Raw genomic sequence first — 27,004 nt, forward strand, 5'->3', positions numbered from 1 at the left:
GCTTGTGGCTTTGAAGAGGTCTAGTGCCATCTTTTCATAATCGCCCCACCAAGACCGGGGAACCTGCTTAGTCTTCTTCTAGCTCCACGCTTCCCGTCGACAAACTCGCCGACCGCGTCCTCGACGGACTTTCAGCCCGCATGGCATCGTTGCAAGCCACACGACGGCGGTGCGAAAGCACGTGAAGGCGTGAAGGCGGCGTGCTCGTGCAGACTTCCAAGCCAGATCGCCAAGCGAACCGATGTCTTATCCCTTATCGCGGGACAGCGGGCGCTGCCTCTTGCCGCACCACGCTTCCATTCATTCAGTGCCCCCTTGACATTGACAGTGACGGCTCCGCTTCGACAGGAGACACTTTGCTAGCGTCATGTAGGCCACTTGCGCAAGGCAAAAACTACCCAGATCCGGGCTCCTGTCTACAATGGTCTACTGCAAAAAGGATGTCCCCACTCCAAACGCTTAACACTCGGAAGCAAGTACCAGTACCTGGCTGGCTCTTCGGCTCATGCAGCCTTGTCTCCTGCCCTGTAAGGCCTTGACAGGACAGGCTCGAAGAGGCTTGGTTAGAAGGACCTTTTCTCAAATCGTTCAGTCCTACCCCCAACCGATCCCTCACCTCCTCATGTCAAGCCACCAGACGTTATACTCCATCCCCATACCACTCCTATACCGAGTCCTTCCTACCGAGGCCTGGACGTTCTGTCTATACCTGCCAAATTTCAATCCAGGGGGAAGAGTTCATCGTCGTCAACGTTTCTCATCTCGCTCACACTGGTATTGCATGGGCACAATCACGAGAGTATGTTTACCATCCTTCTCAACAAATAGCTCAAATCAATAGAGCAAAGTTATGCGAAGAGGGGGGTCACATTCACGCGATACTCAGAGAGTCTATGTGCAAATCAGTATCGACAATCTATAGATCTACATCTATTATCACAGCGATGATATCTTGATAATGGCCAGACATCTACATGGTTCTGTCGATCCAGTCCCAAATCTTGGCAAAATACTGCTCATCCACAGGACTGACGTCTCTCAGCACGGCAATTGCGTCTTTGGTTCTTGCCATGTCAAAAGGCAAGACGGTCGGCGCCGAATCCTGAGCCTCCGATTCGTGCTCAGGGGCATAAGCCCTCTTCCAATGGTCTAGAAGTTTATATGCGGGGTGATCGACGCCGTCTCTTTCCTGCATATCTTCAAGTCGCGCTACCCACTTTGGCGGGTCCACAATGTCAAAGGCACGTCGTTTCTTGAGCCATTGCAACATTGTGGGCCACGTAGGTCGGCGATGCTCGTTTAGCACATGCAGGACATGCGCGCCGTCTCCGCTCCCGTCTACGCTTGCTATGCCTTGCATCAAGGCCACGGCAGCAAGGTCCACTGGCAGCCAGTCCAATGTTTCCTTATCGAGGTTCGGCAGTGCACCGGATAATTTGACACTGCTCAGCATCATCGGCCAGGCCTCGCTGATATTCCAGATGCCGCTTTGAGTGTCCCCTGAGAGTTGGCCGACTCTGAATATGGCTATGCGACCCTGGAGTTGGGTGTGCTCGTTCGCCCTGCTGCATATCTGCTCGGCGACCCACTTACTGCGGGAATAGCCCAGGGTGCTTGCGGCTTCCGGGTCGTCGATAATTCTCTCTGGGATCGAGACTCCTTTGCTGTAGGACATGACACTTGCTACGCTTGAGCAATATGCGAATCTAGCGGGCTCAGATCTGCCGGACCTTAATGCCAGATTGATGAGATTTGTCACACCTACATTGTGCACCCCGGTCAGCAGATGGTCTGTCTGTTTTGCTATTCTTGTGGTGATGCAGCCCTGCAGCGAATTCATCTAATTGCAATTTAGAAAAACCTGGTTTCTGGGAGCATAGAATGCAAGAATAGCACTCTTAGCATCTATGCACATATGACCAGGTCTTCTGATATGCAGGTGGAGACTTCGAAACGGGCTGATCACACACACTCATGCATTGGTGGATTGGGGGGATGACTTACTCGCAATGTTGTCCTTTGCAAAGCTGCGTAAACGCATGCGAAAATTGACACTCCATGCCACGTGCATAACAATCGAAACCTCTTGTGCAATCCGTTCGTAATCTCCACTGGAGAGTCCCAGGTGATCATCGCCGAGTGACGCTTGAAGGACTTCGACCTTCTCGTGACCGGTTTTCAGGCCACCAAGACCTCTCTGTTCGAGAGCCTTGTTGACGCGTTCAACAGAGGCATGATGTTCAGCTCCTCGGACGAGGCAGTAGACCTTTTTGACAGAGTCGAGTTTGCGGTAGAGATTCAGGAGATGAGCCCCTAAAGCTCCCGTTGCACCCGTCAAGACGATAACATCTCCTTTGTCGGTTTCGCTATGACCCTGCCCGTTTGTGGACGACGACGGGCTTCTGTTATCAAAGTTGGAATACTGGTCGACGAGTTGAAGCATGAGTTTGTGTTCATCCTCCTCGTCGGTAAGCTCTTCGCCATGACGCTGCTTGACGACATACTCGCTCAATCGCTTCACCGTGCCGCAATCCTCTATCACGTTGAGCGGCAACTGTTTGGTCGATTCTGGGAGCAGTTGTCGAAGGCCATATCTTATCTGAATACCGGCGACTGAGTCGACGCCATAAGAGAACAGGTCTGTGTTCTCGTCCAGTTTCGCCTTCTTCGGGACGATGGACTCTATCATCTCTATGATGACATTGGAAACCTTCTCATCAGGCACGTCACCGACGTTGAAAGAGCCCATGTTCGTATAGGCCTTGTCGATGTCTTGAGCAAAGCGGGCCTCTACAACGCCTCGAAGGAGAGTGCCTTTGCTGCTCTTTTCCAATGGCTGATCAATTACTGGCATGGCAACCAGCATCTTCTTCGGTATGCGCGCGTGATCCTGGCTCTCTGAGTTGAGTTTCTCAATGGCTGGCCAGATCTTCTGGATGAGCTCGTCGTCTGGAATATCTTTTGCCGTTTTTGAGCGGAACAGCAAGGCACCTGGGAACGGTTGTGCGTTACCAAAGATCAAGACATCATCTAGAAGATCTACAGTGGCAATGGCGCCCTCCAGTGGAGCAGGGTCAAACTTCTTTCCGGTGATCAATGTGAGTTGAGAGTCTGCGCGAGAGTGGTACCTCCAGGCGTTCGATATTGTGTCGTGAGGGGCAAAGAGGTCGGCTGTGGCAAAAGATCCATCATCACGATTCTTCTTGGCCTGTAGATATCTTGTCAGCTGGGACGTTGCTCGGTGGATCATGGATAGCGTACCATGTGCGGCCAGCCTGGCTTAATGACCAACTCAGCAAGATCATCCTCGTTCTTCTCGAAAGTAAGGAACTCGGCTCCTTCGTCGCTGCGCAAGTACTGCCATGCTTTGTCCTTGGAGTAGTCGCGGTGAGATGACATGAGGAAGCCACATTCTGCACTGCCAAATCTTGATATCAAGTTGATACCCTTACCAACCATGCGATCGCCTACTTCATCTGGCAGGGCAGCACCACCGACACCAACAATGTCCATGTTCTGGAGGTATTTGAAGCCTTGTTCATCTGCTTCCATCATTTGTAGCACATATGGTACAGAGGAGAAATACTTGACAGGGGGAAGTCCTTGCTTTGTGCTCTCTCCTGCTGCACTCAAGCATTTGATGACATTGGCTGCAGTGATCGGTATGCCCTTACCAGGGAAGAGCCAGATGAGTGCGCCACTTGTCCATGTTCTGAAAGCATCTGCCACACCTCCGTGGTACAGTGGGGTTGTAGTGAATGAAGCACTCTGCCTTCCATCAGGGAATGAAGGAAGAACACCTGCGCCTGCACGATGTGTTTGCGGGATCGGCTTGGGTACGCCGGAAGATGTTCCAGAGGTATGATGAAGGTAGGCAACGTCAGAGTCCTTGACATCAGGGAAGTTTGTAGAGCCAACAGCTTCCTGTGTCATAATATTTGACAACGAGTGGCCCTTGGAGAATGGTAATTCGATGGCATGAAGTTCTCCGCTGTCATCGCGAGCTACGTTTGCGGCCTCGTTGGACTGATCTGCATACGTCTCGTCGTGGAAAATGACCGTAGTTTGGCATGTCTTGCACAAATGAGCGATTGCTGCTGGCTGACATTGAGGTGCGACCAGAAGAACAGGATGACCAAGGCGCATGAGAGCAAGCCATGTAAAGAGAAACTCGGGAGTGCTCGGGCATATTAATGCAACCGTGTCTGATTTCGATAAAAGTTCTCCATGTGTCTTCTGCAGCAGAGACGCAACCTTTTTAGAACCCTCTTGCAGATCCGAGAAAGTCCAGATATTGCTCTTCCATTGAGAATCCGAGGTGGAGGGAATTGCGAAGCCAACAGCTGGCTGGCTGGGTATGGCTTCTGCCTGAGAGTCGATGAACTGGTTGATGTTCTTGAATTTGGAGTTGGTCAGGCCTAGAGACTGTGCCTGTCCAAGAGTGCACGTGAAGTACGTGGCAGCCATGACTGATTCGTGTCACTAGCGAAACAGTCGATTGTATTTCCAGCGAATCAAGGTACGTGTTAATCAGAAGGTACGAAGTAGAATGTAGCAGGGAAAAGTTATCTAGCAACACCAAACACACGCCATGATTTCACGACACGCAGGAAAGAGCGCGTTGAGGATGTAATAATCCACTTGAGTTGCCCGATCGGGTGAGATACGCATCATGAAGTCATCGTCTGGAGAAACACCAGCCAAGAGATTTCAGAGCCGCACCTTTGACTGACGACTTGCACTCGAATTAAGCAATTCCACCTCCACCTCCGCAGGAATACACGGACACACTCTTGTTTTTGGGTCGTACGAGGCACACAGACATCACTCAGCTCATGCGAAATCTCTGCCGGCGCCGCAAGGTCATTGCAGAAGCCTTGCCGCCGCCACAAGTCCGTGGGGTCGGCAGCCAATTGTGACGACACACAGCGACGCGTCCACGAGACACCTAAAAACGTCTGTATGATAGCTCAATGTGTTGACAGTGATTTCAATTTGCATATGGAGAGGAAAGATGAATATGAGAAGGTTACGTTGGCATGAGCTTACTGCTTACTGCGTGATCTGGACAGGGTGACAACGCTGCACAGCGCAGGATTTACGAAGTCAGCGTGTCATAACCGAACTACAACTGCTATATAGCAGCTTATATGCGCATACAGCCGAGCATAATCGCAGCGGTAGTTATCTACGATAATGTGGAAGATATTGAGCTTTCAAGTGTTACATTCTTGTAATTGCAGGCTCGGCGAGAGGCAGACTATGCCACTCCTTCTGCCAACTGCCTCCAACTCTTGACTTGACTGGCCATAGTCGCCGGAAGACCGCCTCGGTTTGCGAATCCAATTCAGTAGGCGGCCCGTCTCTGGTGTATGCGAAATTGTAGAAGGAAGGGTGGTAAGAGTCACGTGAATCTTCCACTTGTGTTACCGAAAGCCGCGTGAGACCACTGCCTGGGAGACTGCATTCGACTAGCACCGCTCGACCCATGTAATCGCATACGCCTGCTAACACTCCTGAGTCAATGCTACCAAACTGGCAGCCGCCTCTTGTCCCAAGTTTCAGACGCTGTAATGGCAGCGAGCGAGGGCCTTTGGTGGCAATCATGATTTGGTGGATAGCACGAGCTAGTTTTTCATCTAGTGCGCTGTTGATGAATGCATCTCGAATGTGGCCATAGCTAAGATGAGTACCGTCGGCCGTTTGTAAGTCTTTGAAGGTCTGCCGATGGAAATCATCAGATGAAAGATCTTGAGTAAGCTCCATGGCTTCATCGTTATCAGTGACATCCTTACCGACAGCCCGTCCTAGAAAAGACGTGTCAGGTCCCACAACATGAGGAAGAATAGATTCGTCCGCACAGTCGAGAGTCAAGTCTAAGGTCTGAAGGCGGGGCAAGGATCCGAGAGTCTTGTATATTGCGACTTCGTTCTCATCGCCCTTGGATCGCCGGATGGCCAGAGTCAAGTCCTCAAGCTGAAGCAGAGGGTGTTCTTGCAGGACTCCAGTGAAACACGAAGTGACCTCCTCTCTAGGCCACGTCTCCACGTTTCCCATCCATAGTCGTTTAAGCGTCGAAGCATGACGTTGAACGATAGCTCGAAAAGTACTTGGACCAACAGCACCATCAATCTTGAGGTCTTTGAGGGGGGGAAGGCTGCGCACAAAGTCGTCGACCTCGGTTTGCTTGATAATGTCCAGTTCGTGGCTGTCCTTCCATTCGATGATGAGCACAAGTGTCTCTAGAGATGTGAAAGAACAGTTGGTCGTTGCCCAACTAAGTGCATCAATTCTTTTCTCCTTTGCAAGTTCGAGAGCGCGCAAGGCAGAGTAGTCGACGTAGTTGCTCCAAACATCCAGATCGTACCGATTTAAATGGCGGTGATCTCTGCTGCCAAATGAGAACGTCGTCAAAGGTGCCATCCTTCCCGGTTTTGATAGGTTATCGACATGCAGGAAGACTGACTTACATCCGGGCTCATCCATGGACGGTATGAAGCCCGTTGGCACGCCTGTGTAATTCGCTAATCGTATTTCGCGTAGATTTGGAGCCGCGCCCGCCACCAGCCATTGGAAAGAAACTAGTTCACTGTGCTCGTATTCGGCCCTTGGTATAGGGCCACGCACCCAATGTAAGAACTTGAACGTAGCTGCATGAAGAGACGGCGAAGTCACCAGTGCTCGCTCATGATGGTCCAAATCAGAATCTTCCAAAATGTGAAGCTGAAAATGTTTCACGTGCAATCGACAAGACGGGATATGCGAATGAAGCGTCTGCAGGAGACAAGGTGGAACTTGGTCGGGAGAATTGAAGATGATGTCGGTCAAAGCAGGTATGTCCTCCAGCAGTTTTGCCAATGGTTTCCACGCGTTGTCGTCTTGGGTGTTCTCCAGATATCTCTGCTGGGTGCGCCGAGGGCCGTAGTACCCACGCGATCCTATATGTTGCTTTGTTGGTTGTCTTCTGGGACGGAGGCCTCTTTTGACGATTTCGGGTTCATGCTCTTGTTCTGGCATACTTCCCTCGACCGAGACGCGGCGTACGTGAACCCAACTTGACCGGCTGTCAAGAAGCGTGCTGCAGAGACTCACATCCTGCTGAAGCTTTCTGCGACTGGTTACGTCGAATCTGATTTCACGACAGAGCGACTTTGACGTCGCAGCGAGACAGTGTTTGCTGGCTTGTGACAGCGCACAAAGACCAGGGGCTCCTGGGCTGTCAACGTACTCGCAGATCATCCGGAGTACTTCTAGGGGCAACTTCTCCAGACTGGGACGAGATAGGACATTCTTGTTGTCTGCCTCGACCGAGCTTGCAACGGCCTTGGTGCGTGATCGCGTTATTCGTTGGAAGAAAGCCATCCTTGGCTTTGCTGCATCAGTGTCGCTGTTGTGACCGTCGAGCTTTCCTCTGACGTGGAGGTTTTTGAACACTTGCTGATTAGAAGGAAGGGAGTAAAATGTGGATATGTGCATCAAACACCACGCGAAGGATCGGAGATTAACTCGTGTATGAAGTACCTACTTGGTCGCAGCGCCGAGAACCTGATGGCTGTCATTTACGCGTTCAGTATGGCCTATGACCCTCAAATCATCAAAATGCTCTGTCGCACAAGTTGGAAGGTTTCACCTGGACAAGGTAACACGTCTGTTCGTTGTAGGTTAGCGAGCGCGTTGTGATTGTATGATTGTCACCGCGAGCCAGCTAGTGATTCTGGTCGGCTCACACGAGTCAAGTCTAGGGTCCGATGCCGCAGGACAGGGTTGTACCCATGACGATGCAAAATATCAACGACAACAACATTAAGCATTCACCATAACATCTGCCACCCGAAGTCTCGTTCCTGACGCATCTTGTACTACCAAAGCTCCTATTTCGAGCAGACTTGGCGGTTTTTGGTGCATTATCGGCTCTCAATGTCTAGTTTTAAGTTTTGTCTAATGGTTCTCGGAAAAGACGATGTGAAAGTGTGTGATGCAGTGTCATCTCGAAACCAATCATCTACACTATGTAATACGGATGGGTAATGTAGAGTATAGACAAGACAAGCAGTTCCCATAGCTATGTAGAGGTATCACAATAATTCCACACCAATCTGAAAGTGTGCGACGAGTAAGAGGGTCTAGTTTCATGGCAGCCGTGCAAAGCTTGATAAGACACAAGATTCGAGAAATAAGCACATACGGCCACAGTCAGCTGAAAACTGGGCATCCCGTCCGCTCTGCCATACATAAGCAGTTGAACGGCAGATTAGTACTACGGTGGGTGACCACGTGGGAATCCCTGCTGCTGTATGTTTTGCATTTCATTTTGCCTGTGTGAATCTTGCCCTATCACATACTATGCGACAATGATCTTTTTCTCCTAGCTTGTCAATGTGTTTTGGAGTGTGAATGTGCAGGGTGGCACCGAGATCACAGCTGTCAAGCCCGCCATCTCTTTTTGAAAGCGAACACGCGTCGCGCGACGACTTCGTTTTCCAGCCCAACGTTATTCGAGAAAGGGTTACAGTGCGCGCTGGTAAAGACAAGCGTTACTGTAGAGGTGTTACTTGATCGCGCATTTGTCCATACTGCTGCTGCGATTAAAAAGGCAGATTGAGAGAGAGGAAGCCCAAGGCTCATCTGGACTGCCATGAAGGAATTTTTGGACATTATAGACGACAGCACTACATAGCGGGTCAAAATTATCACCCATTTACACCGCATTACACTGATTACACTGCAGGATTTCAAGACCGCGTCGTGCTGGCACTACACGACCAGCCAAAACCATTATCAACGAGCGAGCAAGAGCGATCAAATCTGACATGCCTCGACATATCGAAGGCGTCAGACGCGTCGAGCATTTCCAGCAAGTTTTGGAGCCGGCTCTGGCAATCCTGTCAGCGTAGTCCTGACTGCCAGTACCGATATTGCAGGTTGCCGTAACAAGTTTTAAAGCAGTGCACCGCTGTGGTCAGCCTCAGAAAACAGTGGCGCGAACAGCTTCTTAGGCCATGCCTCTGCACCTGCCCAGGGCGTAGTCAATCCAAATACATGTTCTCAGAAGATGTTACTTCGAGTGAACGATAGTGCGGGCGTCGCGATCAGCCAGCTGGTGTGGCTACGCCTCTATCATCTGAACGCGAGGGCCATTTTCGAATCAATGCTTCAACACGGTCAACCAGATCGACCATATCAAATGGCTTGGTCTAAAACGAAAGTCAGCACATACATTACCAAACTACGATAGCAGTCCATCATAACTTACCACAACCTCGTCCATCCCGGCATCAATAGCATTGTTAATTTGTTGTGGGCGTGCGTTGGCGGTGATAGCGATGATTGGAATGTGACGTGTAAGATCTCCAATACGTTCCAGCTCTCGTATCCGCCGTGCACAAGTCAGGCCATCCATGATGGGCATTTCGCAATCTAGCAAGATAATCGAAACTGGCTCCGAGTCTCTCCTCGCATCAAGTTCTGATGTTGCCAGGTCGTCGAGCGCTTGCTGTCCATTTTCGCTTGTTGTGAGGAATTTGCAGCCTGCCTTCAAGAGCTGGAGTTTCATCACCTTCAAAGTGATTAGGTTGTCCTCGACTAAGTGAATGTGGAGATTTTTGATAGAGAAGGTGGCTTTCCGTCCAGACGGTTGTGTTGAGGACTTTCTCCTGGTCGTGCCTCTTTCGTTTGCTTCCGGCTGAACAATTTCGCTCTTAGCTGTCGTGGCTGGCTCGCGATATACTTTGATGTAGAATGTGAAAGTGCTTCCAACGTCCGGTTCACCTTTGACGCCAATCTGACCAGAGTGCAACTCAATTAGCTCCCTTGCAATGAACAGACCCAAGCCAGAACCTCCGTATTGTTTATGCGTTTTAGGCGATGCCTGTGAAAATCGTTCAAAGAGATGGCTTATCTCCTTCGGCGTGAGGCCACAACCGGTATCGGCAACACTACAATGCAAGAATAATGCATCGGCCTCATGTGTTCCAAGCAGCTGGGCGTCGACTTTGGCTTTGGAGGTGTCTCGTAGTGGCACAAGATGTACTCCCAGCTCAGACCCTGTGGGTCTACTTGAAGAAGCGCCCAGAGAGATTGTGATCTTTCGAGTGTTGGACTTTGTATCTCTTGTAAATTTGATCGCGTTGGTCAAGAGGTTCACCAGAACTTGGGTCATTTTGCTAGAGTCCATTAGGACGGCACCTACCAGAGTTTCTTGATAGCTTGGAAGGAGCTGCACAATACTTTCAATATTTGCTGCAACGAGGTCGGCACTGAACATTTGTAAGTTTTTCTCAAGAAATTCCAGTGGCCTGGAACTTTCGAAGGAGAGCTCCATTAGGTTCGAATCCAGCTTGGACAGCTCTAGAACATCATTAACAATGTTCTTCTGATGGTGAATACAAAGGGCAATTGTCTGCGCAGCCGAAAGAATTGTAGCAACATCCTCTGGTGCTAGAGTGGTCAGAGTACTGGCTTCCGATGGGAGGACGCTCAAGATGGTCTCGACAAGCAACAGCATGCTCGACAGTGGGTTGCGGACCTCATGCGACACCATGTCAACAAATCTGTCGGCTGCTTCTTTGTTCGCCAGAGCTTCCTGCAATCGCTCATCCTTGATTGACTCAGCGAATTTGCGATGCGATACGTCTGACACCCAGCCTTGAACAGAGACAAGGTTCCCAGTCTCATCGCGCTCTGCAAAAGCAATACCTTCAACCCAGACAGTCTTCAAATCTTGCTTGACTTGGAAGGAATAGTCTATGGACATCGCCCCGGTGAAAAGAGTTTGTAAACGTCCTTGCGAGTAATTATGATCTTGCTCAGAGAGAACGCGCCTAAATGCGGATGAGCGCGCCGAGGCATCAAACCACTCAGCGCTGGTCATACCGAACAGCTTAAGGCATGCATCGTTAGCGTAGGTTGCATTGCCTTCTCCGTCATATATGAACATGCCAGCCGGTGCATTTCGACCCATGCGCTCGAAGGTCTCGGCATTTTTCTCCGCTTTGACTCTGGTGAGGCGGAGCTGATCAAGAAGAGCAAAGTTGGCATCTTCCACCATGCGTCGCTCTTCGGGGAGACAGACAACCGCAACAGAGCGCACGAACAGGTCTTGAAGAGAGGTGACAAATGTGCGATTCTCGTCAATGGGCCTCCTTGGATTCATACCGATGACGACATGTGCAAGATGAGCGCCGAGATTACTGGTTACAGGTATCACATATGCTGAAAAGACGAGGCCACGTGGTGTGTCGACGGATAGTCCAGACGGTAGCGTTGAGCCTCGCGATTCAAGCAATATAATGTTGTCTTCGAGGGAAGAGAAGACCGACTCCAGGTCTGTCGACGCGGTGGGTCCAAAGCGAGACGTGTCAATACCGCGAGCTGTATGAAGACTGTAGACACGAGATGCGAGATGATCATCTGAAGGGCCTGTGATAGGTGCTTGACGATCGACGGTATAGAGCATGGCGTAGCTTACATCGTCTGATTTCGTGTGTAGCGCGTCTACGAAAATGGACCAGAGTGCATCAAGGCTTTCGGCCCTGGAAACACGCTGAGTGATGTTGGCGATGACATTATCTCTATTTGTCTTGTAAACGGTAGGTGTAGTGTCTTCGTACTCAAACATGAATCCAGCACAGTAGCCGTCATCTTGGGTGATGGGCGTAAAGACAGAGTTATGATACGTCTCTTCCATACGGCCATCAGCGACTGGCAAAAGAAGTTCGACGTCGCGAACGGTCGCGGCCATGCCATGTTTCATTGTGTGTCTGATCTGCTGGTAGTGGTAGTCATGTAGCCCCTGACCTCCCTGTGCGACTGGATTTCCCAGGGCTGTCCCATGCATCTCTCCTAAGCGACGGACCCATGCTCCATTATAGATCATCTTGAAGTCACTTCCCCAGAAAATGCATCGAGGCTGGGGATTTGACATGATGGATACAGCATGGGAGCGCAGTAGTGACGGCCAAAAGACGATGGGACCAATAGCCGTGCTCTGCCATGGATAGTCATTAACAAGGTATCTCGTCCATGGGTCGACAGCGAGAGAAGGGTTGATAGTCCAGTCTATGAGCTGGTGCGTGATGTGTGGTTCTGCTGAAGCCATGTTGCCATGATTCCGCGACGGCGAAGGAGTATCGAGGCCATGGTTGCACGAAGGCTTATGCGCCGAAGTTGTCCATGAGGCTTTCTTGCAAAAGACGACAGTCCATCCACAATCCAAGCTCTTTCCAGTCCAATGCCTGCCACCAAAGACGCCCATGAAGGTCGGATTGGACACAGCACGCGCCGCCATTGTCGACACGCTGGGAAGCCATGGTTCGAACAATGGCGTGTTCGGTGCCAAAGCAGCGACGAAGTTGTCGAAAGCCGCGTTTTTGAAGATGATTTGAGCAGGCGTTGCGTTGTCGAGGATGAAGGTGGGTCGGTCGTCGGTCGAGACGAGTTCACGAATCATGTCCATCGCATTCGCTGTCTGTGAAGGTTAGTTGCACCTTCCTGCTGTTCCATGCAAAACAAGCATGGAGGAAGTCGCTTCACAACCCAAGCCGGTTTACTCGACGTCCTGGACATGGCGCCGAACAAGCTTCTGCGGCTCGAATACCCTAGGCCGCTCCGTACGTACTATGCCTTCATCCTATCGTACTTTCCTGTCTCGAACAGAATGGTTAGACGAGCCTGGCAAAGCGCTTGTCTTGATCAATGACTTGGACTGATTTGCCATATGCTACACAGCAGATCGATTTGTCGCAACTGCTTGTGGATAGGCCGCAGTCATTGATCAAAGGCCCGGGTCAATTGCGATCGAGTGAAGGGCCAAAGCGTTTGGTGGACAAAACTCCGATGACGGAGCGCGTCAATGCCGTGTTTTCAGAGATGGAACACACCTCACCCTCAATCACCTAGAGCAGTCAGCTTCATTTCAATCGATCCGGACGACAGCGATTGTCCTCCAAGAATAAACTTACCGGCCGACACTGCGAAGTTTTTCAGACAATTATTGAAAGCCACATCGGATAACACGGCTCATCGCCCTTGTACCGCTGACATCCCCCTTGATGTCGCTCGGCCAATACAGACACTGCTCAAAACGTACAGTACTTGGGGGTCATTGGGCAAGTGCGATGCTCCAATCACGCTTCATCGCACATCACACATTCGACTTAGCATCGCTAGCATATGACCAAGACTTGTCTCAGCCTTGTCTACCCACAACGGTGAAATGCTTGACTGATGCTTGTTTCTTGTTATACCTTACTCAGTGCACCATCTGCCTACAGCAATTCCTATAGTAAACGCACGACAGGAAAGCAACTATTCCGATTCAAGCGCTTCAATCAGCGCTTCCATGAGAGCGCGCGCGATTATGTTTCTCAACACCAACAAGTCTGACCATGGACGGTGAAATGAAGATCAATCCTACGCTTGTAAGTACCGATACTTACAACGTGGTGGCTGACCCCGCTTCTAGTTGGTAGGTCTGCCTGTAACAATATAGGCATCCTCTTTCCTGGGACGCATCCCAAGAGTCTACCAGCCTGCCAACTTCTGTTACTCTTTCCAAACTCGTTGACACTGGAAGCTGGCCAAGCTGCAAAAGTACTCAGATCCGAAACAAAAGCAGTGAGAATAGAGGACTGAATAAAGTCAGTCGCACCACCACGTCTACACACCTCTCAAGACCCATACTGACCAGCCAAAGCTTCTCTCGCCGAGCAAAGCTTCTTTGACGCCTCAGTTTCATCCGTCTCGCCTCATTTAACCATCGCATTACACCTCAACTTGGTCCTCTGCACACGATCATTACCAAACATCATCATGGGTACACCATCATGGGCCATTCCTGTCGGAGTCCTCGCCGGGCTATGTGTCATTTGTTTGGCCTTCGTCTGGTGGTTCATACCACGCCTATACACCAGAGGCATGCAAGCAGATATGAACCGCTTCGCCGCCGAGAAGGCAGAACGTGAACGTCGAGCGGCCAGCTTACAGGAAGCGAATGGAGGACCTGGTGATCTGGAGGCTGGTCTTGCTGTGCCTGCGAAGCCAGTGTTCAAGTATACACCGCCAGCTTATACCGCTTATTAGAACGACAGAATCAAAACACTCTTTGGAGTTTCGGAAAGGGGCAGGGCTAGGGAATAATGAGTCGCGTGAGTAATGGAATGTTCCAAATTTTTGACCTCCATAGGTACATTTGTCCTCCAATCAATATCGTGTCTGGCATTGGCTGTTGCTATTTGATACCTCGCAGGGTTGACCTCATTGCAAAAAGCATATCCATGTCCTCGATGCACTTCTCAGTCTTGTCTGATGCCGAGCTTTCCGGATTCGTTGCCTGCAAGCACCATTGACCAAAGTTTTGTCCATGTCTAAGACAGCAACGTGCTCCGAGACAATTTGGCTTTCACTCGCAAAAGCAGGATCAATAATTTTCATCGCAATGTATAAAAGCAGAAAACCTCGCGCCTAGCCTTACGTCTGTCAACGGCATCGAGAATGGCACAGCTTCTCGACGAGATCTGGCTACGAATTGTCGTACATCTCACCCCTTCCCATCACCTTCAAGACCTCGAAGACTACAAAGTCAAACAACATGCGCTCGCAAGCCTCTGCCTCGTATCAAAAGCACATCATGCAATCGCACAGCCGGCCTTGTATCGTACATTCATCAAGTTCGGCAGCCCTCGACTGGCGGAGAAAGACTTCGTCAACAACTTTGAGATTTCATTGATGAAAATTTCGCTCCAGATTAGGCAGAACACACGTCTCGAAAAGTTTCTGCGGACTTTGATACAACAACCTCACCTTGCCTGTAACGTCAAACACGTCCGCATCGATCATTATTATTTTTGTCATTCAAGAGGACCTGGTTTTGGCTTGGTTGGGAAGTCACTATTTGATCCTGTGCTTGGCGAGGACTTCGTTCTCGCATTAAGAGATGTTACAGGTCCGTCACGCCATAGATATCCCGCACATCTTCTGTGGGCTCAATGCCTCAAGACAGGCCAAGAAGAGGCAGAACTTGCATTGTTGCTGGCAATTCTACCCAACATACGCTCTCTAGATCTGGAAGCGAGCGACTCCGACCCAGGCCGGCGTGGATTCTGCGTATCGCTACTCTTCAAATCGACCGCGAGCTACAGAGCATGGGCATTTCATGATCTCTCCACCGATCATGCACCAGTGTTTTCGCACCTCGAAGTTTCCAACGTCCGACCTCCCAGTATTCAAGAAAGTCTGGTCAGTATGCCGGACTGCATACCGCTGCTAACGCTACCGACACTGCGATCTTTCACGGCACACGGCATGCGGTTCCATTACAACACCACCCCACCGAACCACCTTCGTCACCTGAAGCTCGAATACAGCGTGACTGATGGCCCATTTCTCGAGATACTACTCAAAACGAGCTCGAGCCTAGAGACCTTGGAGATCAATTCACACTTCGTCACGAATCCGCATATACCATACGATCGAGTGAAGCGTTGGCTTACCATCACATCCCAATACCAGAGCAAATTTCAGAACGCCTTGAACAAAGTATCCGGAACTCTACAATACCTCGTTCTCGCCATGCCCGAGTACGTCTTTGATAGAGTCTTGGATCTTCACACTTTTACACAATTGCGTCACCTCGAACTCGAAATGAAAGCTCTACTTGGAAACATGAACAGTCAACCACCTGATATCACTACGCTTCTACCTCACGGCCTCGAACATCTCTGCCTGCGGAGAAGCTACTACGAGACCGTCATCAAGTCAGCCATCACTCTTCTTCAAGCAGTCCCTTCACGCTTCTCTCACCTCAAAACCTTGAAGCTCGGATTCGCATGGCCAGAAGACCACACAGTGGACGCACAGGGCAATTTGGTCGAAATGGGAAGTATCGTTGTAAGTCCAAACGGTGACGTTCTAGCAAATGGCCCTGTCGATAGTGAATGGCTGAAGGACGATTCTGGCAATACCAGCGCATTGCAAGGTTTTGCCGTTGAAGCTGGAGTGACCTTGGAACTGTGGGACGAGGAGCTCTACGTCGAGCACTGGCATGATCTGGAAGGCTGGTGAAAGCTGTGGAAGAACGTTCATGGAGGCAATGAACGAGAATCAAGCACGACTCATGAGGTAGCAAGTAATATCATTATAGCGAGACACGATGGTGCGACATGACCGACTCCAAAACAATGAAACCATGGTTTGACCAGAATTGAAACCGCCGTCGGACTCATCGTCTGAATCAACACTCCTTGGGTTGTCCCCTACATAGCAAGCTTCCGAATCAAACTCTTCATCTTCATCCTCCCACCTCCCNCCCCCCCCCTCCCCTTGTGCTAAATTTTGTCACTTCTAGCCATCCCCCACGGCCATGTCTAGAGTTATTCGGCCTGTAAAAATGCACAATGTTTTCAACATCACTCTAGTCGTCCGCAGAGAGGCGCTAACTATCACGCTCTCAACGGAGGCTGCCCCTGAAAATGTCGCAATTGTACAATCCTACAGCTATACTTCAATTATTCCTCCCTAACAAGCTTTCGAGATTTGCGTCCACTAGCAGGCGGGTCTAAGAAGTCAGCTGATAAGGGCGCAGCCGAGTTGCCACTACCTCTCTTCTTAGCCTCTCGTTTCTTGTCCGGCTCTTCGGTAGGGGCATATTTGGACCTAGGAGGCCTCGACTTGCTCGAAACTGGTTTCTCCAAGCCCCCAGCCTCGTCGTCAGAAGACGCAGCACGCTTCTTCCTCTTTTCTTTTCCCTTCCCCTCTTTCTTCTCCGCACCGGAAGTTCCAGGAGGACCAAGGATGTAAGATGTCTCAGCGATCTTCCCGGCACCTTGACGCGTGTGAGTGGACACGGTTCGCACGCTTCTCAGTACCGCCAAGTTCTTTCCGATGATTTTGTTGTCCCATCTGTAGTCGTTGTCAAAGCAGGATACCCAGAAAGAATCCCAAGGATGACCGATGTATTCAGGACGCTTGACAAATGCGACAAAGGTTTGCAGGTCCTCGGTCGAGCCTGGCTTACGTACCTTGGAAGCTGAGCGGAACGTACCACCTAGCGGAAAGCGTCCCAGAAGAAATCTGTCAAGCAGATAGAGCGTGTCCAGAGATCTGGGTGGACGGTTCTGCAATGGAATCTCTGTTCTGGCCGCTGCGGATATTGGCGCAAGGCCCTTGACTCCATTTTATTGAACTACAGTAGGCCGCTCAAGTCTCCAAGCAACAAGTTCATGGGCTTTGTGTATAGCAATACACATGTCTCAGAGGTCTTGAGCCTAGGCTTGACGACTGAAACGAGTGCAAAGAATGTTGGCGTCCGGAATCAAGTCGGTGTCAGCGGAACGTCCGATTGCATTGCCGCCAACGTCGACAATGTCAATACCAAATCCGGTGTATGAGAGCGGCCTGACTTCCTGTAATCGCTCAGGAATAACCTTGGTGTTCATATTGAACTTAAACTTTATGGCAAAGCTATCATCCTAAAGCCAACGAGCGAAACGAAATCCCTCATCATTGAAGTCAACATCGAGCACCTGCAAGTCTTTCATTCTTGTGGTTTGGAAATGATGATATACGTTGCCAGATTTTTCTGCATTGATGAGCTTCTTCTCGATCTATGAACTGCAGCTTAATACGACCTCCCTCCGAATGCCGGACTGTCAAAGCCTCTAGCCATCCCCGTCTCACTGCCGTCTGAAACCCAGGAACATCCGTCCGAGGTACTGACCTTCATGCATCCTAGTCGCGGAACGGAGGAAACATCTGCTGGCCTCTCTCCAAGCCCAAGAAATCATCCATCCATTTCTGCTTGTACTTTCCGCCGGAGTATGAGAGATTGTCTACTCTCTGAGACCAGAGAGTTTCGAGCTGCTGCGCGCGTTGGCCTGAGTGTGGATGTCCTTCAGCACGGCCGATTGCCACAATTCTTGCTCGACCGTTCTCGTTTGGCAGGGGTCTGTAATCTTCAACCTCGGGTGGGGGATGCATGCTGATCCATCCACCTCGCAAATCCTCGCTGGCTTGTCGGAAGTTTTGCATGAAAGCACGCATGTCAGGGTCCGATGCACGTTGGTGTTCAATTCGCTCGATAATCTCCATGCAATGAGCCTTCCTAGTTCTGGTAATTTTCTGGGCGTGGTCCTCTTCCAAAAGCTTTCGGGCTTCGTCGGCGAGATGTATGGTCATTTGCCAAGTGAGGTCCATGAATCTGAGGAGGATTTGGTGAAGACTGGCATCGACGTATTTCTCGAAGCCTGGGTGGATGTGAGGAATGGCTAGGAAAGCGCTATCGTCGTCGTCTTGAGAGCCATGGTATTGGATTGTGATCTCGCCGACCACTGCCAACAGACTCAAACCATGGGTCATGCCGCCCTCATTCTGGAAGTTGGCTCGTACGATAGAAGTGACTGGTCGGCTCCAGGTGGCGACGATCAAAGGACGTACGATGCTCAAATACTGCTGGGTGAAGCGAATCGCATCAATTAGAGTTGTGCGTGAATGCCACAGCCAAGGCCAGAAATCCGCGAAGGCAACATGATGAGTGTTGAACGCCTTAGGATTCCACGATGCACCTGGGCTCGTGTTGATCTCTTCTGTTCCTGCGAGTCTTGAGAGAAAGTCATGCACCAAGTAAGCTGACCGAGCATTGCTCTCGAAGAATGTCTTCTCTCCAAGATACTGTTCATAGGTAATGCCTTTGCCCAACAAGATAAGGATGGCTGTGCCGTGGTACAACATCGGCTCGGCGCTCTTCATAGCTGCTTTGCGGATTCCATCTGAGAAGTGATGTTGGACCGTACCAGTATGAGATGGATAAGAATTTGAAAATGCCTGGATTTCTTCGAAGTGGTCGGAGAGAGCAGTTGTCATGCGCGGGTTGATGGCAATATCGCTGGCACCACTGAGAAAGCCGGTGAAGTAGTGAGTGTGAAGCTTCCTGAAAAGGTCGACGTCGTCATAAAACGGGACGAAGCTCACATAGTCACCGCCTTGTGGGCGATTAAGGAGAGATGGATGACCAAGGTATTCGATCAGGACACGTTCAATCTCCTCAGCAAGTGAAGACGATTCAAATCCGTCCACTGATGCTTGCTTCACTAGGTGTAGTTCAACAGCCGCAGCGACTTCCGGGAAGAGTTGTTCAACTGCTGCCAAAAACTCAAGAAGTACTCCTGGTGCTCGTTCGTCTGCAGCGAAGTCCTTGGTGTGCCGGTCGGTGGGTCTCTGAGGTCCAGAAACCATGTCTACATATCGAATGGTGTATGTGCAGGGCTGAGTCTTGTTGTTGTAGATGATCGAAGTGTTCTCCCAGTGTGTGGCTTCTGAGAGTAAGATATCCTGCCTACACAGGAATCTGATCACTTTCTCGAGCTGGTCTTGAGTGAACTGCCACGAGCGGATGTAAAAATGATGTCCTGGAGGAGTCGGAGGTGAATTCTGTGTTGATGGCTCAAGCTGAACGATACGCATCAGATCACTGTTGGGTCTGCTAAGTGGATGATCGCGTAGGGCGCAGAAGATGTCCAGCTGCTGTTGAGTAGTTCCGGGCCCTGGGAGCAGCCATTGGAAATCTTGAGGCCATAGAAGAGAAGTGTTCAAGCCATGCTGCTTCAGAGTGCGCTTCCAGTATTGGAACGTTTTTGTGGCGATGGTCTCTGCCGAAGCTCCTTGGTATGAAGGATCTGTGATCATTTGGGCGGACTCCATCTTGGCTGGGGAACGGAGGATCTGTGGGAGGATGAGATGATGAGAGGGGGAGAATTAGACGATGAGGGAGCTCCAGAGGAACTTGTTTTAGCTGGCGAGTGAAAGATGCCTGAGGTTGAGTGAAGGATAACTGAGATCCGGTGAAGATGACGGTGAAACCTTGCGTGTAGTAATCCCTGCCTCTCGCTCCAGGAAAGATGAAATGTGAGAAAATTGATCGTTTTTGGAGAAGATATAGGGGTTTAAAAGGCCCAAACTCCTTGCAAACAAAGAAACTCGGCTTGCATGGAACCTGACGTTGCTGCTATGCACGATGATTTTCGAAAGTAGAGCTAGGTCCAAAGAGAAGGCCTCCAACCCTCGCTCTCTGTGGATGATGTGCTGTCGCTCAAAATCATTGTGCATTTCGATGGGTGGATTGGTCACACATCACTGCAATGGGAGTTGACCTGACGAAGGTTACTACACAGGGAGGACGTTACCACGATTTTCTCCTTGATGTTTGTTTTGAGTCATCCCTCTACGAGGCCGCTTGCATCGTCTTGTCATTTGTATGATTGTACAGAGTAAGCACAAAGTACAATCATTTAGATTAACTGCATTTTAACAACATGGAGCTGGGAATAGAGTAGGTCCTGGCACAATGTCCTTCTTAAGTGCCCCTTTGTGCCATCCTCAGATAACTAATTCGGCTCAGATACTCGTGCCTTTGAATGGCAGCTTCGCAAGGTCTCTGGTCAATTTCGAGCAGCTTTTCAGTACTTCCACAGGCGAACAATTTCGGCAATTCGAAACGAGGCAAGTTTGTTTCCTCTACATCATCGGCCAACTGAAAGATGTATTAAAACTTCCTACGCGGAAACGCCGACCAACACGGCTAGTTGGAACCACAACATCCTGCAATGGAAGTGTGAGACTCGAAGTGTTATCAAAAGACCAAGTCCGAACAAAGGGACAACGTTGTGAAGTCTCGGGAAGAAGATGACCGTATCGCCAATCTCGACATGCGAGTTAGGCATGTCAAGAAGCTTCAACTTCTACATTTTGTGGACTTCCTGGAAGCTGCCAGCGATTACACGTCAATCGATGGCCGAACTTGGAAGCATTATCTAAGTGACTGAACTCCCAAGATACATAGCGTAAACTTCCAAAAACCAACACATTGAATCGTTCACTAGATAGATACAAGGATTGGTCAATTTTGTCATCTGGCCAGAGACTCAGATCTAGCAGACAAACAGATTGGAGCAGCAAGAAGCAGATGAAGTAAAAAGGGTAACTGGAAGAGAAAAAGAGGTGATTGTTTGGCAAGAAAGAGGGAATACGCAGACGAGAAAATGAAAGCCGACAAGGAGGAACATGAAAGCAAACGAGAAGAAGATTGAAGTAGGCGAGGAACATCGCACTGGTGCAAGTGCGCTAATGTCAGTTCTGTTCCGGACACCTTCGCCGCAGAGTAAAAGAAGGATAACAAGAAAGGCATAAATGCAATAACGGCTTTTTGGTAAGTATACAGAGGCCAATCCACTCATAGTGAATGATCTCATATCCAGTGTCGTTGTTTGTTTTGAATTTTAGATGTGTAATCATTGTATCAATCGCTGATGGGCGCATGCTATTGCACCACGAAAGGAAGTCACGAGGGTTCGATTTCCTCCAGCTGACAACAGGCAACCTCAACAACGCCAAGCGAGTTGGTTGCGTTTCTCTGTCCTGCTTTCCTCATTCGTTGTCTGTTGGTTTTCTTTCCTTCGCACCGTGTCATTGTTGTCACTGCGACTGCCGCGTCACATCCCATACCACAACTCGTCCCTGGGCTTTCCCACCGAACATCGCTTAGTGTCTCCTGGCAACGTGCTTCCATCACCCAAAGAACCATTGCATCGCGTCAACCTCTCGCCTACACGGTCCCACCATCGAGTAACGGACAGTCTCCATCAACCAACTTCTCGACAGCACTCCCGAAAGAATCACTTTCCCCTTCGCCAACGCGAAACACACTCCGCCAAACTACCCTCACCAAACACTTGTCTATCGACCTATACGCACCGCTCGACCTTCTCTCAAATTTTGACTACTCCACTCACTCGCCTCGGTTGATGACTTGAACTTTACACTCATCTCACGATGGCACACCTTCCGAACGAAATATGGTTCCAGGTCGTTGGATACATCAACAGCCCGAATACCACTTCCGAGTGCGATGATCCCGAGGTTTGCTGTGACGACAACGACTGTTCCAACACCGCACAGCAAGATCTTATCAACCTGTGTCTTGTGTCAGAGCAGATTCGGGCGATTGCTCAGCCGCTGCTATACAGCGGTTTTGTCAAGCCAAAAACCGTCAGCGCTCAGTTTCGACTGCTCAAGCCAGACTCTGAGTGGTTGCACAAGTACTATCAGCGCGACCAACGTAGTTTTCGCGCTGCTCGGAAGGAAACGAGACTTGAACGATTCTTGCGTACGCTGATCAGTCGCCCGGATCTCGCTGTTGAAGTCAAAGATCTACGCCTCAACAAGATCTACGAGGCCAGCTTGCTTCCAAGCTGCCTCCGACAGCTATATCAGAAACTACCATTGCCATCAACCACGAGCAGCATGTTTGTGGATGCGCTGAAGAGATATCGAGGGTTTGATCGTCTAGACATCAGCTTCAGAAGATCGTGGGAGAAGAGTCTACAAGATGGTGAGGAGGGAGCAGAGATCGCACTCTTGTTAACTCTTGTGCCTACTGTACTCGAGGTGCACCTCGAACCAGACCAACCTTCTGTTGGCTACTTCGTCCAAACATTGTGCAACACCATTCTCGACCCTATACCTCAGCCTTACGTCCTCAAAACTGCATGCGGAATGCTGTCGAAAGAACCTGCCGAGTCACACTCGCTAATACGACAGCCTACTCCGATTCTTTCCTTCCTCACCACCCTCACTGTGAAGTCTCCCGCAATGTTCCCGGTCGACTTGAGAAGCTGTGTGAGTCTCCTGTCACTGCCTACCCTCACAGCATTCACTGGAGAATTTTTGGTTGGAAACCTTTTTCACAACGAACCAACCCAATTCTCGGAAATCCCGTCAAACAACCTCCGTCATCTGCAGCTTGAGCACTGTAAGATCGGTTGGCGTGGTCTTGAGGCCTTTCTTGGCACATTCAAAGCACTGCAAACACTCGAAATCGATACCAGCTTTGCCTTTAATCCCGAACATGAAATCCCAATCGTCAGAGCCGGATTCCTCAATGCTCTACAAGGAATGTCAGGTACGCTCGCGCGTCTGGTGTTGATGATGCCTGAGTACGCCAACGAAGTGTTCTTGGACCTACGTACGTTTGCGAAGTTGCGCTATCTCGAGATTGATCTGGACCTCTTGACCCATGATGGCGACCCGCCATATCTTCATGAGCTGTTACCACCAGGTATCCAATCACTCATCATACGAAGGATAGTGTTCCACATACTGCCGCACCTGAACACACTTCTTAGTACATTCAAAGATGTGCCAGAGTTCTGCGATCTCTCTGTCGTAAAGGTCTACACCATGGAGGAAGAAGATTCATGCGAGCTGCAAGAAGATTTATTCCTGATAAGTGAACGGGCTGGACTATACCATCTCGATTTCAACGTTGAGGAGGAGCCTGTAGAAAACAGCTGGTGGTGGTGGTGGGGGTCTCCTCCTGGCTCTGACGTGGGCTCAGAAGTTGTATCAAATGGCGCTGTATCGGATGATGACCAGGATTCTGATGATGATGATGAATGATCTGGCTCGTGGTTGTTGGTCCGGACCCTTTCGCTACAACATGTAGTGAAAGCTGGAACACAGAATGTGGTTGAGCAACACAGAGAGGCTGAGGAAAACGTAGAAAGGGTTATCACCTCCTCTCAGCGGTCAAAGCAAAATGCGGGAAGATGAAAGTATAGTAACAGAGACCAGAAGGAATGGGCGAGTTGCTTGTGAAAGAGGATGGAAGATTGCTAGAAGCGATCACCAGAGTCGAAATCGTCTGTTATCATTCTCAGTCCACCTTGAACAATAAAGGCCGGAGATTAAGCTCCCTAGCTCTCCTGATCATGTGAGGATTTTTTTGGACTTCATCAGGCATCCTGAGAATGCCGGAGACAATCGAGCGCGCTGAGAAGCGATTCGACGCGGCGAAGGAGAAGAGTAAAAGAAAGAGAGGTGGGGACGAAACGAAGTTGACGGGAAGGCTTGGCAACGCCAAGGACGATGGTTCGAGTCGGAGTGGAACGACATCCCAATGTTGTTACCCATGTTATGTGACGGCGTATATGAAGACAGATCACTTCGAGCTTGCTCGAATTGATGTGTATTCACGCAGGTGTCTGAAGCGCCGAGGAGAGATAAAGTCTCTGCCACGAATTTTTTTTGGGCTTCACAACACATTTGATGTCCTTTNTTTTTTTTTCATACCATGCCATTTGATGTCCTTTCATTATCTCGTTTACACTCTCTTCCTTCTTTTAAACCCAATGGCGAGTAAGCTACTTGAACACCTTACCATCTGCCCACTCCTTGCCCTCAGGCTGAGCAGGTTCGTCCCAGGCCCACATGGCCTCGACGAACTTCTTGTCCTCGGGGTTCTTGGGGTCGAGCTTCTTGAACTCGTAAGACTCGACATCGGGAGCGACGTCGAAGGCGGGGAGAGCCTCCTGGCCACGGACAAGGAAGGCACCACGGATGAGAGAGTCGTTGGAGCTACCGTAGACGGAAGCGGCACCGAAGATGTACTTGCGGGAAGCCTCAAGACGGGTGAAGAAACCACCGATCTGGTTGTTGCTCATGAAGGTGAGGGTAAGCTCGTCGTTGTACTTGTAGTCCATTCTCCAGAGGGAGTACTCCTCGAAGTTGACGTTCTCCCAGAACCAGGGAAGGGCGACCTCGCGGGTCTCCTCGTTAGAGTACTTGCGCTTGAGCTCGTCAATCTGGAAGGTGGGGCGGCCGAGAGCCTCGATGGGGTGCTTGGCCTTGGGGGCGGCAGGGGCCTCCTCCTCATCGTCGTCCTTGGGGGCAGCAGCCTTGGGCTTGGGGGCCTCCTTAGGCTTTTCAGCCTTGGGGGCGGCCTCCTTCTTGGGGGGCTGGTTGGGGATGGCCTTCTCAATGAACTCGAGCTTCTCGGCAACGTCAGAGTAGATGGACTGGTTGGTGACAGTCTCGAACCAACGGGTGACGTTGGGGTTGTTGCTGCGCCACTCCTTGTCGAAGAAGTACTGGAAGCCGCGGGAGATGATGCCGGCAGCGAAGATGTCGGCAAGAGTGAGGCGCTCACCAACGAGGTAGGTGTTGACGAGGAAGTGGTCCTCAAGGGCACCGACAGCCTTGGCGGTGGCCTCCTGGGCGGTGTCGACGGACTTCTTGTTGTAGGGGTCACGGCCGATCAGAGGGCGGAACCAGCCACCGAGGGCGGTGAGGACCTCAGTGTTGGCAAAGGACATCCATCTGAGGATGGAGGCGTAGTCCTGCTTGGTCTTGCCGAGGAGAGTGGTCTTCTCGTTCTGGGAGGTGACTGTATGCGAATTGCGGTCAGCCCACTGTCGCAAATAGATTGGGCAGCATGTTTTGTGCAAAAGTGAGGGGTAAAGGTGCATTCAGATCAAAAATAATTCTCAACAATAGTCTTCAGACAGGGATAACTGTTTGATAATATGTCTCATCATTGCAGGGGAGGGGAAGTGTGCGGCTGTAGGAATTGGCAACGTACGGTAGATGGCAATGGCAATGCACTCGGTGAGGACGTAGCCGTCGGCACCCTCGAAGGTGGGAACCTTGCCGAGCTTGTTGAGCTTGAGGTACTCAGTCTCGACACCCTTGGCAGGCTCGGTGTGAACGATGTCAAGGTTGAGGCTGTTGGCCTTTGCGACGGCCAGCAGGGCGGTGGTACGGGGGTTACCCTGCGGAAAAAGTCAGTCGAAACAGTTCCAAGTGCTGATTGACCGCCTGCAAGCATACCGGGTAGGTGTAGAGCTTTCCGAAAGAAGACATTGTGAGGGGTATGTGCAACTGAAGATTGAGAAGCTACACAGAGGGGATGGATGAGGATGTGAAAAATAAGAGCGGCGGCGTTGAACTCGGGGTAACTGCCCAATTTTGCCGGAAGTTCCCGTCCGGCAAGAAGTTCAGACGGCGGCAGCAGCGACAGTCCATCGCCCAGCGACAGCGACATATTCCCGGCGTAGTCTTAGGTCTACAATCATGGAGCTCGGTGCACTGCGGTCAGGCCTGCGCGCCGCAATCGCCTCATTTCGCCAACCTGCCACAAGAAGATTCCCCGTATCACAACCACAATTCCGTCGTCTGGCTTCGACAACATCAGACCAACCGCTAGGTGACGTTCGCGCCGCTCCCCCGATCGACTTTTCGAATAAGAGAGATGCTGCTGCCGAGGAGACTGCTGAGGACGATGACATGGAGGGTGGCCGAAGCATCGCTGCCTACGCCGCCATGATGGACCGTCTGCGCATCATCCCCGCCTCGCCCTCATACTTCACTGGCAAGCCCGACTTCACCGACGACTTGCTGAACCTGGAGAACCTGCTGCGCAAGTACCAGACTCTGCCAGTTCTGCCCACTGGACATGCTCCTCGTATCGCATGGAAGACATTGGCACAGTACAAGATGGGAAGCAACGAGCCCGTCAAGGCCGCTCGTTACACAAAGATTCTGCAAGTCTTGCAACGATTGAACTACATTCACCCCAACCTCATGCCGGACGAGGTCGCCTACGCTCTCAGACGCTACATGCGTGATGTTCAGCCTTTCCACAACCAGCCCAAGCCTGGTGTTGTTGACGAGTACGGCCGCGCTAGAGGCGTTGGCAGAAGAAAGAGCAGTAACGCTGTGGCATACCTTGTCGAGGGTGAGGGTGAATGTCTGATCAATGGCAAGCCCTTGACTCAGGCATTTGGCCGTCTTCACGACCGTGAGAGTGCTCTTTGGGCTCTCAAGGTCACTGAGCGCATGGACAAGTACAACGTCTGGTGCGTTGCAAGAGGAGGTGGTACTACTGGTCAGGCTGATGCCATTGCCCTGGCCGTGTCGAAAGCTTTGATGGTGCACGAGCCGTTGCTCAAGCCTGCATTGAGGAGAGGTATGTTGAGCCTATACTATGAACTGCTTACTACTGCAATACTGACTTTGCTTCCCAGCTGGCGTCGTCACAAGAGATCCTCGTCGTGTCGAGAGAAAGAAGCCTGGAAAGCTCAAGGCTCGCAAGATGCCCGCCTGGGTCAAGCGTTGATCGTGTACTACTATTTACATTTTCCCTATACACTGTATATCTGTACAAAATTACATCATGTTC

At 50.6% G+C, this 27,004-nt stretch overlaps 10 protein-coding genes across 10 annotated transcripts; 4 read left to right on the forward strand and 6 right to left on the reverse strand.

The window, feature by feature from the left end:
* Positions 1 to 731: 731 nt before the first annotated feature.
* M438DRAFT_345311 (acetyl-CoA synthetase-like protein) lies at positions 732 to 4,737 on the reverse strand. The gene is made up of 3 exons (XM_029905423.1): positions 3,262 to 4,737; positions 2,005 to 3,208; positions 732 to 1,761 (listed from the first exon to the last, which is right to left on the reverse strand). The coding sequence occupies exons 1-3, from the start codon at positions 4,465 to 4,467 to the stop codon at positions 971 to 973; spliced, it is 3,201 nt and encodes a 1,066-aa protein (XP_029761309.1). The 5' UTR covers positions 4,468 to 4,737; the 3' UTR covers positions 732 to 970.
* A 293-nt stretch (positions 4,738 to 5,030) lies between these two features.
* Positions 5,031 to 7,668, reverse strand: M438DRAFT_345312 (uncharacterized protein). The gene has a single exon (XM_029905424.1). The coding sequence runs from the start codon at positions 7,474 to 7,476 to the stop codon at positions 5,224 to 5,226; it is 2,253 nt and encodes a 750-aa protein (XP_029761310.1). The 5' UTR covers positions 7,477 to 7,668; the 3' UTR covers positions 5,031 to 5,223.
* A 1,421-nt stretch (positions 7,669 to 9,089) lies between these two features.
* On the reverse strand, positions 9,090 to 12,097 carry M438DRAFT_374327 (uncharacterized protein; the record flags this gene model as incomplete). Its single annotated transcript, XM_029908496.1, has 2 exons — positions 9,090 to 9,194; positions 9,254 to 12,097. 2 exons carry the CDS (start codon positions 12,095 to 12,097, stop codon positions 9,090 to 9,092), a joined length of 2,949 nt encoding a protein of 982 aa, XP_029761311.1.
* A 1,257-nt stretch (positions 12,098 to 13,354) lies between these two features.
* On the forward strand, positions 13,355 to 14,285 carry M438DRAFT_207961 (uncharacterized protein). Its single transcript, XM_029899386.1, has 2 exons — positions 13,355 to 13,418; positions 13,694 to 14,285. Exon 2 carries the CDS (start codon positions 13,810 to 13,812, stop codon positions 14,077 to 14,079), a length of 270 nt encoding a protein of 89 aa, XP_029761312.1. The 5' UTR covers positions 13,355 to 13,418; positions 13,694 to 13,809; the 3' UTR covers positions 14,080 to 14,285.
* Positions 14,286 to 14,490: 205 nt separating this feature from the next.
* On the forward strand, positions 14,491 to 16,251 carry M438DRAFT_405423 (uncharacterized protein; the record flags this gene model as incomplete). Its single annotated transcript, XM_029909783.1, has 1 exon — positions 14,491 to 16,251. One exon carries the CDS (start codon positions 14,491 to 14,493, stop codon positions 16,057 to 16,059), a length of 1,569 nt encoding a protein of 522 aa, XP_029761313.1. The 3' UTR covers positions 16,060 to 16,251.
* A 251-nt stretch (positions 16,252 to 16,502) lies between these two features.
* Positions 16,503 to 17,432, reverse strand: M438DRAFT_334955 (uncharacterized protein; the record flags this gene model as incomplete). Its single annotated transcript, XM_029903770.1, has 2 exons — positions 16,503 to 17,137; positions 17,282 to 17,432. 2 exons carry the CDS (start codon positions 17,430 to 17,432, stop codon positions 16,503 to 16,505), a joined length of 786 nt encoding a protein of 261 aa, XP_029761314.1.
* Positions 17,433 to 17,561: 129 nt separating this feature from the next.
* On the reverse strand, positions 17,562 to 18,221 carry M438DRAFT_345315 (uncharacterized protein). The gene has a single exon (XM_029905425.1). It carries the CDS (start codon positions 18,187 to 18,189, stop codon positions 17,725 to 17,727), a length of 465 nt encoding a protein of 154 aa, XP_029761315.1. The 5' UTR covers positions 18,190 to 18,221; the 3' UTR covers positions 17,562 to 17,724.
* Positions 18,222 to 21,819: 3,598 nt separating this feature from the next.
* Positions 21,820 to 23,445, forward strand: M438DRAFT_272375 (uncharacterized protein; the record flags this gene model as incomplete). The annotated part of the gene is made up of 1 exon (XM_029900562.1): positions 21,820 to 23,445. The coding sequence occupies one exon, from the start codon at positions 21,820 to 21,822 to the stop codon at positions 23,443 to 23,445; it is 1,626 nt and encodes a 541-aa protein (XP_029761316.1).
* Positions 23,446 to 24,188: 743 nt separating this feature from the next.
* Positions 24,189 to 25,686, reverse strand: M438DRAFT_272354 (eEF1-gamma domain-containing protein; the record flags this gene model as incomplete). The annotated part of the gene is made up of 3 exons (XM_029900559.1): positions 24,189 to 25,210; positions 25,406 to 25,595; positions 25,654 to 25,686. The coding sequence occupies 3 exons, from the start codon at positions 25,684 to 25,686 to the stop codon at positions 24,189 to 24,191; spliced, it is 1,245 nt and encodes a 414-aa protein (XP_029761317.1).
* A 459-nt stretch (positions 25,687 to 26,145) lies between these two features.
* M438DRAFT_272166 (uncharacterized protein) lies at positions 26,146 to 26,941 on the forward strand (the record flags this gene model as incomplete). Its single annotated transcript, XM_029900539.1, has 2 exons — positions 26,146 to 26,791; positions 26,850 to 26,941. The coding sequence occupies 2 exons, from the start codon at positions 26,146 to 26,148 to the stop codon at positions 26,939 to 26,941; spliced, it is 738 nt and encodes a 245-aa protein (XP_029761318.1).
* Positions 26,942 to 27,004: the final 63 nt, after the last annotated feature.

This window comes from Aureobasidium pullulans, assembly GCF_000721785.1.
Source record: "Aureobasidium pullulans EXF-150 unplaced genomic scaffold scaffold_8, whole genome shotgun sequence".
Classification (NCBI taxonomy): domain Eukaryota; kingdom Fungi; phylum Ascomycota; class Dothideomycetes; order Dothideales; family Saccotheciaceae; genus Aureobasidium; species Aureobasidium pullulans.

Excerpts from the sequence above, each read along its gene's own strand:
- M438DRAFT_345311 (XM_029905423.1), bottom strand. The coding sequence starts at position 4,467 with ATGGCTGCCACGTACTTCACGTGCACTCTTGGACAGGCACAGTCTCTA. Across the intron at positions 3,209-3,261 it reads AGCCAGGCTGGCCGCACATG|GCCAAGAAGAATCGTGATGA; the intron begins GTACGCTATCCA and ends AGATATCTACAG. Across the intron at positions 1,762-2,004 it reads TGCAAAGGACAACATTGCGA|GTGTGACAAATCTCATCAAT; the intron begins GTAAGTCATCCC and ends TGCACAATGTAG.
- M438DRAFT_345312 (XM_029905424.1), bottom strand. The coding sequence starts at position 7,476 with ATGCACATATCCACATTTTACTCCCTTCCTTCTAATCAGCAAGTGTTC.
- M438DRAFT_207961 (XM_029899386.1), top strand. The coding sequence starts at position 13,810 with ATGGGTACACCATCATGGGCCATTCCTGTCGGAGTCCTCGCCGGGCTA.
- M438DRAFT_345315 (XM_029905425.1), bottom strand. The coding sequence starts at position 18,189 with ATGGACCTCACTTGGCAAATGACCATACATCTCGCCGACGAAGCCCGA.